Source organism: Elgaria multicarinata, chromosome 2, assembly GCF_023053635.1.
Source record: "Elgaria multicarinata webbii isolate HBS135686 ecotype San Diego chromosome 2, rElgMul1.1.pri, whole genome shotgun sequence".
Lineage (NCBI taxonomy): Eukaryota > Metazoa > Chordata > Lepidosauria > Squamata > Anguidae > Elgaria > Elgaria multicarinata.
Genome location: NC_086172.1, coordinates 166,561,732 through 166,576,738, shown reverse-complemented (window position 1 = coordinate 166,576,738; position 15,007 = coordinate 166,561,732). Strand labels below are relative to the sequence as shown.

The 15,007-nt window shown below is 43.1% G+C and overlaps 1 protein-coding gene across 2 annotated transcripts in view; it reads right to left on the bottom strand.

The window, feature by feature from the left end:
• Positions 1–667: 667 nt before the first annotated feature.
• TNFAIP2 (TNF alpha induced protein 2) overlaps positions 668–15,007 on the bottom strand; it is a 33,007-nt gene continuing 18,667 nt past the window's right edge. For both annotated transcript variants that reach the window (XM_063118086.1, XM_063118084.1), the window contains exons 5-12: positions 14,834–14,956; positions 13,865–13,965; positions 13,662–13,760; positions 12,106–12,232; positions 10,845–10,967; positions 6,457–6,612; positions 3,880–4,001; positions 668–2,026 (exon numbers count right to left, since the gene is read on the bottom strand). In XM_063118086.1, coding sequence (XP_062974156.1) covers positions 1,885–2,026; positions 3,880–4,001; positions 6,457–6,612; positions 10,845–10,967; positions 12,106–12,232; positions 13,662–13,760; positions 13,865–13,965; positions 14,834–14,956 — 993 coding nt within the window. In that variant the 3' untranslated portion in view covers positions 668–1,884. The remainder of the gene's footprint in view (positions 2,027–3,879; positions 4,002–6,456; positions 6,613–10,844; positions 10,968–12,105; positions 12,233–13,661; positions 13,761–13,864; positions 13,966–14,833; positions 14,957–15,007) is intronic.

The window sequence follows — 15,007 nt, the reverse complement described above, 5'->3', positions numbered from 1 at the left end:
AAGTGTCTAGAAAAATCTAGATGGCTCTTTCTGGCATTCCAAAATTTGCTCGGGAGGAAAACAAGATGAAGCCTCAAGACGTTTTTTGTGCACTGCCCAGAGATCTTCGGTTATTGGGCGGTATAGAAATGTAATTAATAAATAACTACGTAAGATGAAATATTCCTTGAAGTAGCTAAAAATGTTTCGGCCTGGTACAATTTCGGACCGTCTTCAGGGGTTAAGATTTTTTTTAAAAAAATTGCTTGCAGAGGCCTCTGAAAAACGTCTCCAAGGTGAACTCGGTGACTGGTGAAAATGGGCAAATTCACTGCTTTGCTCTTTCTAATGGTGGCGGCAGCCCTGATCTGTCAAGAAATGTGCGTTCATATTCACATTTCGTAATTTTTCCTACTGTCATGCTTCCTGAATCCACCATTACTATCTATTCCCATTTTTGGACAAATAAAATCCAACCTGTTCCTCTAACGGGTGGGTTGGCGAGCACTCTCCAGTGTCAGTAAATCAGTTACATCTTCACCACATGTTATGAGAACATATATATTTTATTATTATTTATTTATTACATTTATATACTGCCCCATAGCCAAAGCTCTCTGGGCGGTTTACAAAAGTTAAAAACAATGAACATTAAAAACAGAAATACAAAATTTAAAACCACCAAAAGTTTAAGAAACAACAATATCCATTTAAAACAACTATTCTCGAGTCAGTTAAAAACTCAGCATATGCTGTTAAATGCTGTATTTATTTTTATTTTACAGAAATGTGTCTGAACCAGAAAAACACTGCATATCAAAACATTGTTACAATCATGGATATGACAACTGAAAAGTCAAAATTAAAGCATAATATATATACAGACTGTTCAAATGTACAATAGACAATAATAATACTATTATTAACACTTGTATTCTGCCCTTCTTCTAAGCAGCTTAAGGCAGTATACGTGAGTTTATCCCTTTTATTTTTTCACAACAACCCTGTGAGGTAGGTTAGACTGGGAGAGAGTGACTGGCCGAGGGCCACCTGGTAAACTTTGTGGCTGAGCAGGAATTTGAACCCAGGCCCTCCAGCACTCTAGCCACTAAACTGCCCCAATTCTCACCTAGATCATACTGGCTGTTGATAAGTTGCAGACTAAAATCCGGCTCTGTTAATACATATTACTAAGTATTAGCAATCATTTTATGTGTAGTTTTCATGTAGCCATTGATCTAGAGCAAGCTTTTTCCAAGTTAGCACCCTCCAGACATGCTGGCCTACAACCCTCATCAGGCTGGGGACAATGGGAGTTGTAGTGCAACACATCATTTAGAGTCCAGGAGGGCTTCCTACCAAAAGAAGCCGCTCCTCAAGTTTCTGCTCAAAATTTTATACACATTTGAAGTGCTTTTTTGCTTTCAGAGCGCTCGTTCGGTTTCTGCCTCCAAATCAATGGACTTCCTTCCTCTTTCCGCTTCAAGAGAAACCATTTGCAAAGTGCGATGCTTTTCTTGTCAGGTGTTTTAACAAACAATAGCAAACAAAGGCATAATTTTAGCATCCTGCCAGTACTGCCCCTCTGAGGTAGCTTGGAGGAGATTTGCCCCCACTCTCTAGATGGGAAAACCGAGGCAGCAGAGGAGACGTTGAGAGTCCTCGCAGGATATTGGACCAGGTGGAACTCTTACCCCTGTGCTTATGGCAAGGGGCCACGTTGGCTCCTTTCCACCCTGGCTTTCTTGCAGCGGACAGCTGAAAAGCAAAACCTCTCCAGTTTCGTTTGGGAATGAAGTGACGGTCTGGCTGGGTAAGGCCAGGATGATGGTGCTTAAGTCAGGTTCCCACAAATAGCAGCTCTTTGGACAAAGCCAGCCGCGAGGGGCGGGCTCATGGCCAGGTCTACGACACCTTGATTGGTGCGAACAGAGACGTGGGCGGGAGTGTGGCAGGAACCCCAAGCTCTAGCACGCTCAGGATGCTTTTGTAATCCCCGTTGGATAAGTTGCCCTTGATGTACAAGATGGCATACAGATGCTTCTTGCTGTAAAAGGGAAAAACAAAACAAAAACGAGTGTCAGAAATATCGAGTGAGAAGGAGGGTTGGGCTGAGGGGAGAAAAAGCAAACTGGGGGATCACAGCCTTGCCCCAAACTATTATTCTTGATTTATATTTATTCTACTACTTATACATTCATAACTCCTCCTTTTTTTCCTATCACCTGGTCCTCCTCCTCCATTCCACTTGTTGTGGAGATATTGTTGTATCTCCACAACAATAAGGTGACCATATGGAAAAGAGGACAGGGCTCCTGTATCTTTAACAGTTGTATAGAAAAGGGAATTTCAGCAGGTGTCATTTGTATGCATGCAGCACCTGGTGGAATTCCATCTTCATCACAACAGATAAAGCTGCAGGAGACCTGCCCTCTTGACTGGATACAAAAGAGGGCCGGGCTCCTGCAACTTTAACTGTTGTGATGAAGAGCAAATTTCACCAGGTGCTGCATGCATACAAAAGACATCTGCTGAAATTCTCTTTTCCATACAACTGTTAAAGATATAGGAGTCCTGTCTGCCTTTCCATATGGACACCCTACACAACAACCCTGTCAGCTAGGTTAGGCTGACAGTCAGTGACTGGCCCAAAGTCACCCAGTGAGCTTCATAATGGCTAAGTGGGGACTAGAATCCATATCTCTTGAGTCCAACTCTAGCCACTATACCACACTCCCTCTGTAGGTGAGAGTTACAGATGTTCAAAACAAAGGGTTCTTCTGGCCCCTTCTTTGCAGGTTTTCAGGAAGGCTCTGGAGACCCACCTATTTTCTCTGGCCTTTCCATAGTCTACGGGCTGCATGTTTTATCAATATTTCATTGAATATATTTATTGATTTTCTATTGTACTCGTTTTGTATTGTTTTAATCTTTTACGCTGCCTTCAGGGGCAGCCTAAAATATTTTTTAAAAAATTAAAAAACAGAAACAGCTGTTGTAGGGTGCTTCTGCATATCTCTCCCAGGAGCAAAGTTAGTACAGAGAAAGGATATGAATGCAACAGGAAGAACCTCTTTCAACAGGTATTTCCTGTTTAGTGTGTTCAGAACTAACATTGCTACTGTGTCATGATAGCAGCTCTATCTCCTGTAATCATGAGGACTAGTTGCAATCAAGATAGGAATCATCCACTTAATGTATGGTTCGAGGATGATTGGTTTTCTAATTCCAAGTACTGCTCACCAGCAAAATGCCATGGGTGGAGCGCTCCTTCATTGAAGACGTACTAGATGGGGCGACTGATTTCATCTTCACTGGGCTGTGTGTGCGTCTTCCTGTTCCAGGGCTCCAATGCCAGAAGGGGGATTGTGAAAACAGGAAGTGAGAGGTGGGGGAAGATGCAGATGTTGCCACTGCTTTAGACTGCGCACTGTTGACAGGCATGTGATGATATTAGCGATTACGTCTGGTTGCTGCCTAGATTCCCTGGCGGGGCTGTACGGCTAATGTGCACCCCAACTGTGCTGTTGTACATCCCTACATCTATTTCCTGTGGTACATCTTTTCATTCCGTGGTCCAATCATGGACGAAATCAGATTTATTTATTTTTTAGGGATGAATGAAAGTTTCGTCCCGTTTGCGAATGCACAGCTGCGCAAGCGTGCATTTGTGCAACTCCCCAAAGTAAAAAAAAACTGGTCTACAAGTCCACGGAATCCGTGCGAAAAAGCCTGCTGTAGAATCCACAGTTTGGATTCCTAGAAATCCAAACTCAGTTGAGTCCATTGCAGATTTCCCTGGCATCCTTACACAGAGGGCAACGCACTGTCTCAAAGCCAGGGAGAAACCAGCATTGTCTTTGCGCTTACAAATAACTTTATGTGCTCTTTTCCCCTTACCTGATATCGGGATATTTATTGGCAAGTACACCAACTTCCACCATGATGGCATCTATATCTTGGAGCCTGATGATTTCAGCCAGGCTTGGGAGAGCAGAATTCAGCCATGTGGCCTTGGAGCCCTGGCAGGACAAAAAGGCCGTATTAAATCATCCATCAGGCCAATTCCTGAAAATTACAAATCCTCCCTTCTATATACTTGATGCATGCGCTAAGTACAGAATCCTGGGGGCTAGAGAGAGAGAGAGAGAGAGAGAGAGAGAGAGAGAGACAGAATACCACTGAGTCCACCTCCTTCCCCATTCACCTTCATAGTTGGGTAGGGTGATTTGGGCCCAGATCCCCCTGGCCCATCATTTATTATGCTGGTTGGGTATGATGGGAGTTGTAGTCCAACACATCTGGGGGGGCACATAGTTGGGGAAGGCTCTATTAGGGGAAGGTTCATAACACCGTACTAGGGCCAAGTCCATTTCTGATCAGTGGCTATTTCACATATGTCAATGGCACTCACAGCCCGAACATCTGAAATATATGGAACAATACCTTTTCCAGTTCCCCCCCCCCCCCAAATGCCCAATGCCTGGGACCCTCAAAACATTTCTTCCCCCTTAAGTTCAGATTTTTGGCTCCTGCTTCCCTGCCGTATAAAAAGCACATAGAAATTCAACACTGGGCCACCCCAGCTTAACATGTTTACAGTTCAAGCTGTAACTATGTGCAGATGAAGACATTGCTCTGGCTCTATTATAATAATCTTCCAGACACACTTGAACAACTAAATACAGAAACAAAGGGGCGGGGGCGGGGGGGGGGCAGAGGGTAAAGAATACAAAGGAAAGCAAGAATGGGTGTGTTCAAGCCACAAAAGCCATTATCCATTGAGAATGTACCCTTACAAATGTCCCAGCAAACCAGAAGGAAAAATATGTATAGAACACAAGAGAACAGAGCAAAATGCACTCATATCACTCACTGGGAGCAATTTTTAGCAACCCAAATAATTAGCTTCAGGAACATTCCACACAGCAGAAAACTGAATTTTATCTCTCCTAATTTTAGGGAAATGGCAATTTCCCATCTTCTAAGGCCCTCCTCTGGGTGCCTCTTCCAAGGGAGGCTCAGAGGGTGGCAAGGAAGGAGAGGGCCTTCTTGGTGGTGCCCCCCAATTATGCAATGATCTCCTCAACGAGGCCCGCCTGGCACCAACACTGTTATCCTTTCAGCACCAGGTTAAAACTGCCCCCTTCTCTTAGGCATTTGCCAGCATATAATGAGTTTTTAAACAGGTCCTGGATTGTCTTTGGTTGTTTGTTTAAACATTGGTTTTAGATATATGTTGTCTGTGTGTGTGCTGTCTGTGTATATGCTTTTATTTAAATTGTTTTGCACTTGGTTTTTATGCAAATGGTTCTGCACGTTAAATAGGATGCTGCCCTATATGAGGTCAGTGATTCGTCCACCCAACCTGGCATTATCTATACAGCTTGAAAGATTGTCGCACAGAGGAGGGCCAGGATCACTTCTCAATCATCCCAGAGTGCTGGACATGGAATAATGGGCTCAAGTTATGGGAAGCCAGCTCTGTCATTAGGAAAAACTTCCTGACTGTTAAGAGCAATACGACAATGAAACCCACTACCTAAGGAGGTAGTGGGCTCTCCTAGGCTAGAGGCATTCAAGAGGCAGCTGGACAGCCATCTGTTAGGGTTGCTTTAAGGTGGAATCCCACATTGAGCAGGGGGTTGGACTCGATGGCCTTATAGGCCCCTTCCAACTCTACTATTCTATGATGGGTAGAAGCTAGATTTCCAGATGTTTTGGACTTCAATTCCCAGAAGCTCCTGCAAACATGGCTAACGGTCAGGAATGCTGGGAGTCAAAGTCCAAAATCTTAGACATCTACTTTTTGTCTACCCCTGGTCTACCCTCGTAGCCAGAAAAGGTTTTTTTCCATCATCTGCTACCCAATCCTGTTAGCTGGAGATGCCAGGAATAGAACCTGGAACATTCTGCATACAAAACATGTGCTTTACTACTGAGCCTTGGCCTCTTCCCTAAATCCATGGGACTTAAAAGAGTCAAGCTTTGGCATGTCTGAGGTTAGGTAAATGCACATATGATTGCAGTATTACCAATGTGTTGCGCAGGATGTCGAGGGCGGAGTTTATTTTATTTATTTATAATATTTATATACCGCTCAATTATCTAAAACAGATTCCAGAGCGGTGAACATGGGTCTAAACAGTAAACGAAAGGAGATTAAAAAAGCAAATTAAAATCGTTCAGTTTAAAAACAAAGGAACCAGAAAAACAGCGGCTAGTCAGTTGAGTAGTTTTCAGGAGGCACCGGAAGCAGCCTAGTCTTGGCGCTTGCCTGTCCTCCAGGGGCAGAGAGTTCCACAGAGAAGGGGCCACCACACTAAAGGCTCTTCTCCTGGTAGATTCCAATCGGGTCACAGGTCCATGTAGAACTACCGGGACCATGCCCTCCGACAACCTCAGTGATCAGGCAGGTAGGGCGTTGTACACTTCAGCTGTGACGCTGCAAAGCCCGTGGCGAGCCAGCAGACTTACATTTTCTGTGCATAAGTCATGCAAAACGGAGGCATTTTTTCGGACAAGCTCAGACAAGTTGCTTTGCAGTTCTGGAGTCCTCAAGCTGACTCTCTTCTTCAGGAGCCTTGTGATATATTCTCGGACCAGGTGGATGTGAGTTTTCTCCATGATTGCCTGTAACAGAAGACGCAAGCAGTGAATCCCCTGAGATCAGAAGCGAGAGTGCAAAAACGAAACAAAAAACCACATAGTGTCGAGTCAAAGACTTGCCTAACATACCCAACTGGTTTTTCTTAAGCCAATGTGGTATTTATGGCCATCAGAGGTAAGCTAGAGCAGGGAATTGTATTGAGGAATTCATTCCTTTGGGGGTAAACTGTTGGGGCTGTATGCTGGCAGTGGGAACGGAGAGAACCAGCAGTGGGCAGAGTAAAAGCCAAAAGTGAGCAGGTTTTGCATTATTTATTTATTTATTTATTTATTACATTTCTATACTGCTCATAGCCAAAGCTCTCTGTGTGGTTTACAAAAGATTGAAAAATTAAAAGTGATATGCAAAATTTAAAAACTTAAGAACACACAACAGACAGTATGCAAAAAGGCAACCGACATCTAAAAACAACTTTGAGCAATCAGCCAAAACTAAAAAAAAACATATCCAGGATTAATTAACTTGTTTTAACTTGGTTCATGGTTTAATTTGTTTTTAGCTGTGTAGGTTTATTGTTTTATACCGTATACTTTTATCTGGACGCTGCCCTGAGATCCTAATGATATAGGGCGGGATACAAATGTTTTAAATAAATAAAAATAAATTAAAACTCATCACATGTTGCCTGCCAAACGCCTGGGGAAAAGTCTTGAGCTGGTGCCGAAAAGATAGCAATGTTGGCACCAGGCGTGCCTCATTGGGGAGTTCATTCCGCAATTGAGGAGCCACCACTGAGAAGGCCCTCTCCCTTGTTGCTGTCTTCCAAGCCTCCCTTGGAGTAGGCACCAGGAGGAGGACCTTAGATGTTGAGAGGCATTCCTTCAGGTATTGCGGTCCCAAGCCATATAAGGATACTGCAGGTTTATATGGCACTCTCTCTCTGTCTGTGACCCCATCCCTCTCTCTCTCTCTTCATGCCTGCCACTCCTTCTCTCTCTCTCTCTCTCTTTGTGCCATGCCACCTCTGCAGGCCATACGAAATTAGGACCACATGAAATTATGCTGGGGATCTGGATGAAGTTTCCCACTCTGGATCTGACCTCTGGTTTTCAAACACTGGTCCTAGGATCTCTTGCGGTTCCTCAGACATTTATCAGGAGTTCCTCAAGGACAAGATCAGTCATGGAAGGTTAGCTCCCCTTAAGAGCAGCTTGTCTGCCATGGTCAATCTTCCCCTGTGGCTTCAAGGGAGCAGTGTTACGTTTGCACCTGTTTTTGGTGCCTTTCTTAATGTTGAGTTCTATCCATCTATGGATTTCAGGATGGTTCAAATTCATGGAGGCAGGAGAAATGCTGAGCTTCTCCCATCTCTCCTGTTCCAGTTTAATCTGTACCATGTGGTCCAGTTTCAGAATTAAAATGAGGAAAGTGCCTAAGGAACATAGGAAGATGCTTTGGAACAGGTGCGGGCAACCTGTGGCCCTGCAAATTTTTGGCTTACAATTCCCATAATTCCTCATCATTGGCTATGCCTGCTAGGGCTGATGGGAATTGTAGGCCTAAGCATCTGGAAGGACACAAGCTGCCCATCCTTGCATTAGACCATCTACCAGGAGGTTTCTCTAACTAGTTCTAGGGCAGGGACTGTAGCTCAGTGGTAGCGCATACGCACTGCATGCAAAAGGTCTCAGCTTCAATCCCTGGCAGCTGCGGGGAGGCCTGGAAGAACTCCTGCCTGAAACCCTGGAGAGCTGCTGCCAGTCAATGCAGAAAAAGCTGGGTTACATGGAGCAGAGCCAGCCCAAGACATTTTGCTGCCTGAGACAATGTACAGTGTGACCCCCCACCCCCAATTCCATGGAAAGAAGCCAAATGGAGCAGTAGTTGAACCTTCTTCCAACACTGGTGATGAGGCAGCATCCTCCACCATACCCAAGAGCCAGTAGGCTAGCTTAGCAGATGCACAACTCTCTCCTCCCAACACCTTGCTGCTGCTGCCCCCCGCTCACCATCTGCTGCCTGAGGCGGTTGTCTCACTTTGCCTAATGATAGGGCCGGCCCAAAGATGGAGCAATGGTCTGACTTGGCATAAGGCAGATTCCTATGTCTACCCTGGGGTCAGGGGAAGGGGTTGTGGTCTTCTGGGGAACCCCAGATGTCTGGATTGGGACCCCTGGAAGGTTGGATTTGGTCCCTGGGCTTGAAGTGCTGCACCCCCCAGTTTACACTAGCAGGGATTGATGCAAGGCTCTTTCTAATTGGGAAAAGGATTGAACCTGGGAGAACGTGCATGCAAAGTAGGGGATCAACCACTGTGCTATAGCACCTGCCCTGCAGATTATTCTTAATTAGTAGGCAACTTGAGATCTCCAGTTTGTAGGTACTTAGGTAGCATCCATGCTCTCCTTCGGGAGCAGGACAATCCCATCAGCCCTTTTCCCAGTCCACTTAATTTCTCTCTCTCTTTACCTCTTCCCTCCTGAACTCCTTTTCCTTGTGTGTCATGTCTTTATTAGACTGTAAGCCTGAGGGCAGGGACTGTCTTTTTTGCTAATTGTAAGCCGCTCCGAGAGCCTTTTTTGGCTGAGGAGCGGGGTATAAGTATGATAAATAAATAAATAAATAAATACAAGGGGACATTTTGGTAAACTGACGAAGGGCCGGTTATGTGAAATGAGCGTAGCCATCTCCCCTTAGGAGAAACATGGGGAAGCCTGTGTTTCCAAGCATTCGCTTGCAAGCCTGCTTATGATGCAACCTTTTGTTCTGAAAGCATTAAAAATAATAAATATTATTATGATTAAGGTTATTATGGCTTCGAACTATGAGGAATGGCCAATAGAAACAATAAACTTGCTCCCTGAGCGGATACCTGCTGTTCCCCATTCGATTCAAAGGAGTAACTTCATTAGCTCAGTGGATTATTTTAAGAATACAAACGTAGGAAATTCAAACCAGCGGCCCTCCACTTGTGAGTTTACATTGGCTTTTTGGAACTAACACCGAGCGGGAGGCTTCCAAAAGAAAAGAAAAAGCAGCTGTTGTCATGTAATTGGAAGGGGACTCACAGCGATACAGTCGGGCCTTGGAGTTCTGAAAACAAAAAGGTCAAGAGCAAATGATGGAAGACGAAGATAATTGGGCTCAGCCGGTTTGGCAGGTCAAGGTAAGGAGGCTGAGGAGTTCTCTCCTTTGAGCCAAACTAGATGTTCAGCAGAAGGCGTTGTCCTGGGCCGGAGAGCAGAAGGGTGGGTGGGGCCAAAGGAAACCCCGCCCCCAGAGCAATCACCTTGATTCTGCCTGTGGTAAATGTGTTCACTCATTCCACTTCTGCCTGCGGCAAATGGTTTGTGTCAGTTTTTTAATGCTTCAAAAATATGCAGATGCAACAGGGGGCGAAGGAAAAGTGTGAATATACTACGGAAGGTGAAGCCTTCCTCAACCCATTGCAAAGTCTCTTATAAACAACTGTCTTCCTCCATTCTTAGGCTAATGGGGCTAGCTCTGAGCAATTCTAACTAGGGATGACCATTGCTGGAAAATCCGGTTCCTTTTTGGCTCGACGGAGTTCCACAGCAGCGTATATGACTCAATTTGTGACTATGAGTCAAGCTGTGGGCTGTTCCCCAAACTCTGAGCAACTTGTGCCAGTTATGCCTGAATATGTGCAAATTATGGCCACATTTGCGCAAATTATGATCAACTTTGTGCAAATTACATTCACATTTGCCCAAATTATGGCTGAATTTGTGCAATTTGCTACCGGATTTGTGCCAATTATTGAAATGTAGCCCTAATTCAGGTATATTTGAACATATTTGCACGAATCTGACCATAATATGCGCAATAATTTACACAAATTGCTCAGAATTTGTGCAAATTGCAGAACCTTAAAAATGTGCAAAAGTCCTGGAAAACCTGCAAACTGGCTCAAGTCACTGCAGACTGGGGCCACAGCTAGACCTAAGGTTTATCCTGGGATCATCCAGGTTCGCCCCTGCCTGAGCACTGGATCCCCTGTGTGTCACCTAGATGAACAGGTTTGACCCCTGGACGATCCAGGGATAAACCTTAGATCTAGCTATGGCCTGAGTCAAGAGATGCAGTAGAAACCGAAACAGTCTGGTGGGCGGGCAGACCTGGGAAAACCTTTTGAACATTCTGCTGCAAATGAATTTCTTTGACACACCTAATTCTAGCACCAAGCTTTGAAATGCATAAACGTCTTTTTTTTCAGTATCCTGTGCCAGCTTACCTGATGAAGTGGATCTTTGAGAGTCTTGAACATAGAAATGCGATAGCTGCTGGCTGCTATGATATCATCCATAATGTCAGTACAGGAGATCCATTTCTTCTGAGTGAACTTTTTAAAAAAAGGCTGAGGAGAGTTTAAAAACAATAAGAACGTTCAAGTTTTGGAAAGCAAATTTTTGGTGAACTTTATCATTTTTATGTACACATATTTAAAAAAGTGAAGCTGAATGTCTTTCAAAATACTGGCTGCATTTGCACATAACACTAAGCCATGATTTCTGTTAGCCGTGGTTTGTTGCTTTAGCCATGAATTGTTTTGCAGATGAGCAGTGACTTGTTTTCCCTATTTCTAGAATAATTTCATTTTCAGGCTGCTCTTGCAGGCAGCAGTGCAAACGAGCCAGGATTGAGCCACGGTTCTGGGAGTTAGACATCACAACAAGCCATGGTTTAAGCAAGCCAGGCTTTGCAAGTCAACAAGAAACCATGGCTTCTGTTTGTGGACTATAGTTATAGTTTGTAGGAGTGGCTTTAGACACAACAACAAGCCAGATTTCAACACACCACACTATGGCTTAGTGTTATTTATTAATTTATTACATTTGTATCCCGCCCTATATCATTAAGATCTCAGGGCGGCATACAGATAAAAGCATACAGTATAAAACAATAAATATACACAGCGAAAAACAAACTAAACCATGAACCGTTAACACAATATATAATTTAAAAGCAGTAAAAACAATTAAATCAGTTAAAACAATGTGCCATCTTAGTGAATTTAACCATTAAGGGCTTTGTTAAAAAGCCGTGTTTTTATTTGGCGTTGAAAAGAAATCAGCGTGATGTGTGAGCCTGGCCTCTATCTAACATTAATGGTATTACAGAAGAAAAGCAACAATCTAGGACCATCCAACCAATCCTTTTTCCAGGCTCAGTCCATCACAAGATGCAGTTGGGAGAAGAGAGAAAAATGTATCACGTTTCTATTGCACATTTCTTATGCATTACTATTTCTTTATTTTTATTTTTTAATTTTTTTTATACTTTATTAAACTCTATTTAACAAAGCGGTTAATTACTATTTCTTTATTACAAGTATTTTTACACTGCTCTTCAATTCTATGCCCAGGGTGGTTAGTAACTTTTAAAACAATCCTCTTTCCATTCATTTTTTCTGGGAGAAATTTCCTGGGACGCAATTTTGCCACCCTGGATATATAGTAAAAATATGTAGGCATGTAGCACATCTGTAGGATTACCTGCACCTCGTCAGCCAAGCCTTTAAGGAGCACATCAAATCCAAGGTTCTGAATGTCATTCAGTGTGGTAAAAATTTTCTCTTTGACATCATTCTTTGCTGACACTGTGCTTTCTTCAGCGTGGGTCCTGAAAGAATGATAGGGGAAAGCTCATTGGTTTGTTCTGCAATTCTTTAAAATTGTCAGCCACCACCTTTATCTCTGTGCTTGCAGCAGCTTACAACGTGCAATGTTACAACAATTTCTTATAGCCAGGTAAGTGAGGTGTGGGACAGTGCCGACTATGCATGTCAAGCACTAAATTAATGATTCAGGGCGGAAGTGACAGCTAGTATTACTTTGCAGAAGGGATACAACCTGATTAAAGAAATGTTAACGGATTAAACATATGACTTTTACGGCGCAATCCTATCCAGATAGTTGTCAGGATCCGAAATTGGAGGTGGCCGACTATCCTGTGCAGGATGGCTGGAACACTGAGGGGATCCTTTCCTTTGTGCTCCTGCCGCTCTGCATTTTTGCCTAGATGGGTAATTTTGGGGAAGGGGAGGCAAGGAGCCTGGTCTCCTACCCTCCGTCGATGCCACAATCTTTCCACCCTCCCCACGCTCCATTTCTGAGCGTGGAGATGTAGCCGCACCATCTACGAGGGGGCAGGTTAAGCGATTCCTGGGCTCTGAGGTCGGAACCCTGGTTCTGACCTTGGTTCTCAGAAACCAAAGCATTCTATGGCTTTTAGGTAGTGTCTAGTGGCCATAGGATCGCTCCCTTAGTAGATGAATGGAGTGATCTATATTAAATCTGCATATATATATATATATATATATATATATATATATACAGAGAGAGAGAGAGAGAGAGAGAGAGAGAGAGGTAAAAATGCTATTTCTGAAGCAAGAAGCATACTTCATTTGTGTTTAAATAATGCACAAAAGATGTATTATACACAACGTCATTTTAGAAGAGGCATCCAATCCTATATATGAGAGAAGGGAGGGAGATACCTCTTTTAAGATGGTGTTTGCCAAATGTACTTTTCGTAAGTATTTGTATTTTAAATAGTAATAACCCTTTCAAGCATCTGCTGCCTTTGCTACATAAATAATGCTTCTGCCTGCTGCATTTGGCCTCCAGAGGATGAATCATTCTACAGATGTCAAACATTCTTTTTTATATGTCTGCTAAGGCACCAAACATTTGTTTCAAAGTTGGTGGATTGCACCTTATTGAATCAAACAGACTGCTTTCTAACCAAAATTCTAACCAATCCCAGGCTTTTCTACAGAGCCCTCCAAATCTGTGGCCTCTCTTTCCTCATGGTTGGAAGCACTCAATGTTGCCTCTAACTACTTCCTGGTTCCTCCCAGGAAGCACAACCCATTCAGGTTGAATCTATTAGTTCTTTCATATTGTTACAGCATTCATCAATGGGAGAAATGGGATTTTGGCCTCAATTGATATTGACTAAACCAATATAGAGGCCATGCTTATGTACATATGTTATTTGAACCTCACAGTACATGTACTGGAAAATTACAACGTCATTCTGTTCTTACCGAAAACTCAAGCAGTTGTTAATATTTGCAATGATTGTTGCCGCAAAATATCGGTGCTGTTTGTTCTCCTTAATGAAAATTTCCAGCTCCCTCTTGTAGCTAGAGAGACCACAGGAAAGGAGAAATAACGATCAGTAACTTTGCATTGGAATTGGATCTTGCTACAATATGAAATGCATTCTGGTAACAACTTGCTACCCCACCTTTGCAGAAAGATCAAGAGCTCTGTTAAAAGTAGGCCTGACATTTCTTTGCCCAGGTCTGGTGAAATCTCTTTAGCACGCTTCCGTGCTCCGTGGATAGTCTAAAACACAAAAACATCAAATAATCAACACTGTAGCTCCGAATATCCCCAAGACCCATCATTCTATGAATGTTATCGTTATCATTCCCTCCAATAGCAAACTCAGGTGGTTGAGGGCCTATCATTTTGGAAGCAGAACAACCATCCCAAAATGAGGTAGTGGTTGTTACATACTACGGGAACTAATTTAGGTATGCAGAAGTACATAGGTCTGTAAATAAAAAGAAAAATACAGTCACACCCACACACACAAAGCACAACACAATACCCTTTTCACAAAATGCAAGCTAGTGACGTTCAGAAAAATTCACTCATGCAGACAAAACACCCACCCACACGGCACCCTTAAAAGAAAAACAGGCCACAGAAGCTACAAAAAGACACACAACCCAAACAACAGCTGGTGTAATTTATTCCAGTTGTGAAGACTTTGCAGAATTTATTCTGCTCAGATGGTGGTGTTGCTTTCCATGCTAAGGGAACATTTTTTTCTTGATTATGCATGTCCTAATGCTTCCAGATTCTTCTTGAATTAGCTTTACATAATCTTGATCCAGAGTGTGAAAGATTTCTGGTTCAACAGCCTTACCTGCATTTGTGCTGAGCACCAAGCTTAAAAATAGGTAAACAAACCACAACTACTTTTTTTATGCCACTAAAGGTATAATTATGCATTTCAGGGATAAATATTTACTTTAAGGTAAGTTCCCTGTGCACAGGGAAAACATTTATTTTAAATAGCAGACTGTGTAACGCATGTAAATAGAGTGTAAATAAAGTATAGCGAGAGTATACATAAAGTGTGTGTATGTAAGCAATACACACATGCATAGCTACGTATGAATAGGTTTAAAGTACATTTCATTACCTGTATGGCATCTATTGGTAGTTCACTGTGGAAATGACCATCTAGTTTCTCTGGTTCCTTCTCTTGTGTCCACCTTGCGACTTCCACTTCCAGGCACTTGGCCAGCCAGCGTTTAACAGAATCCTTGATAAGATATGGAGAAAACCCCAAAACATAGATCAGCAGCAGTAGTAA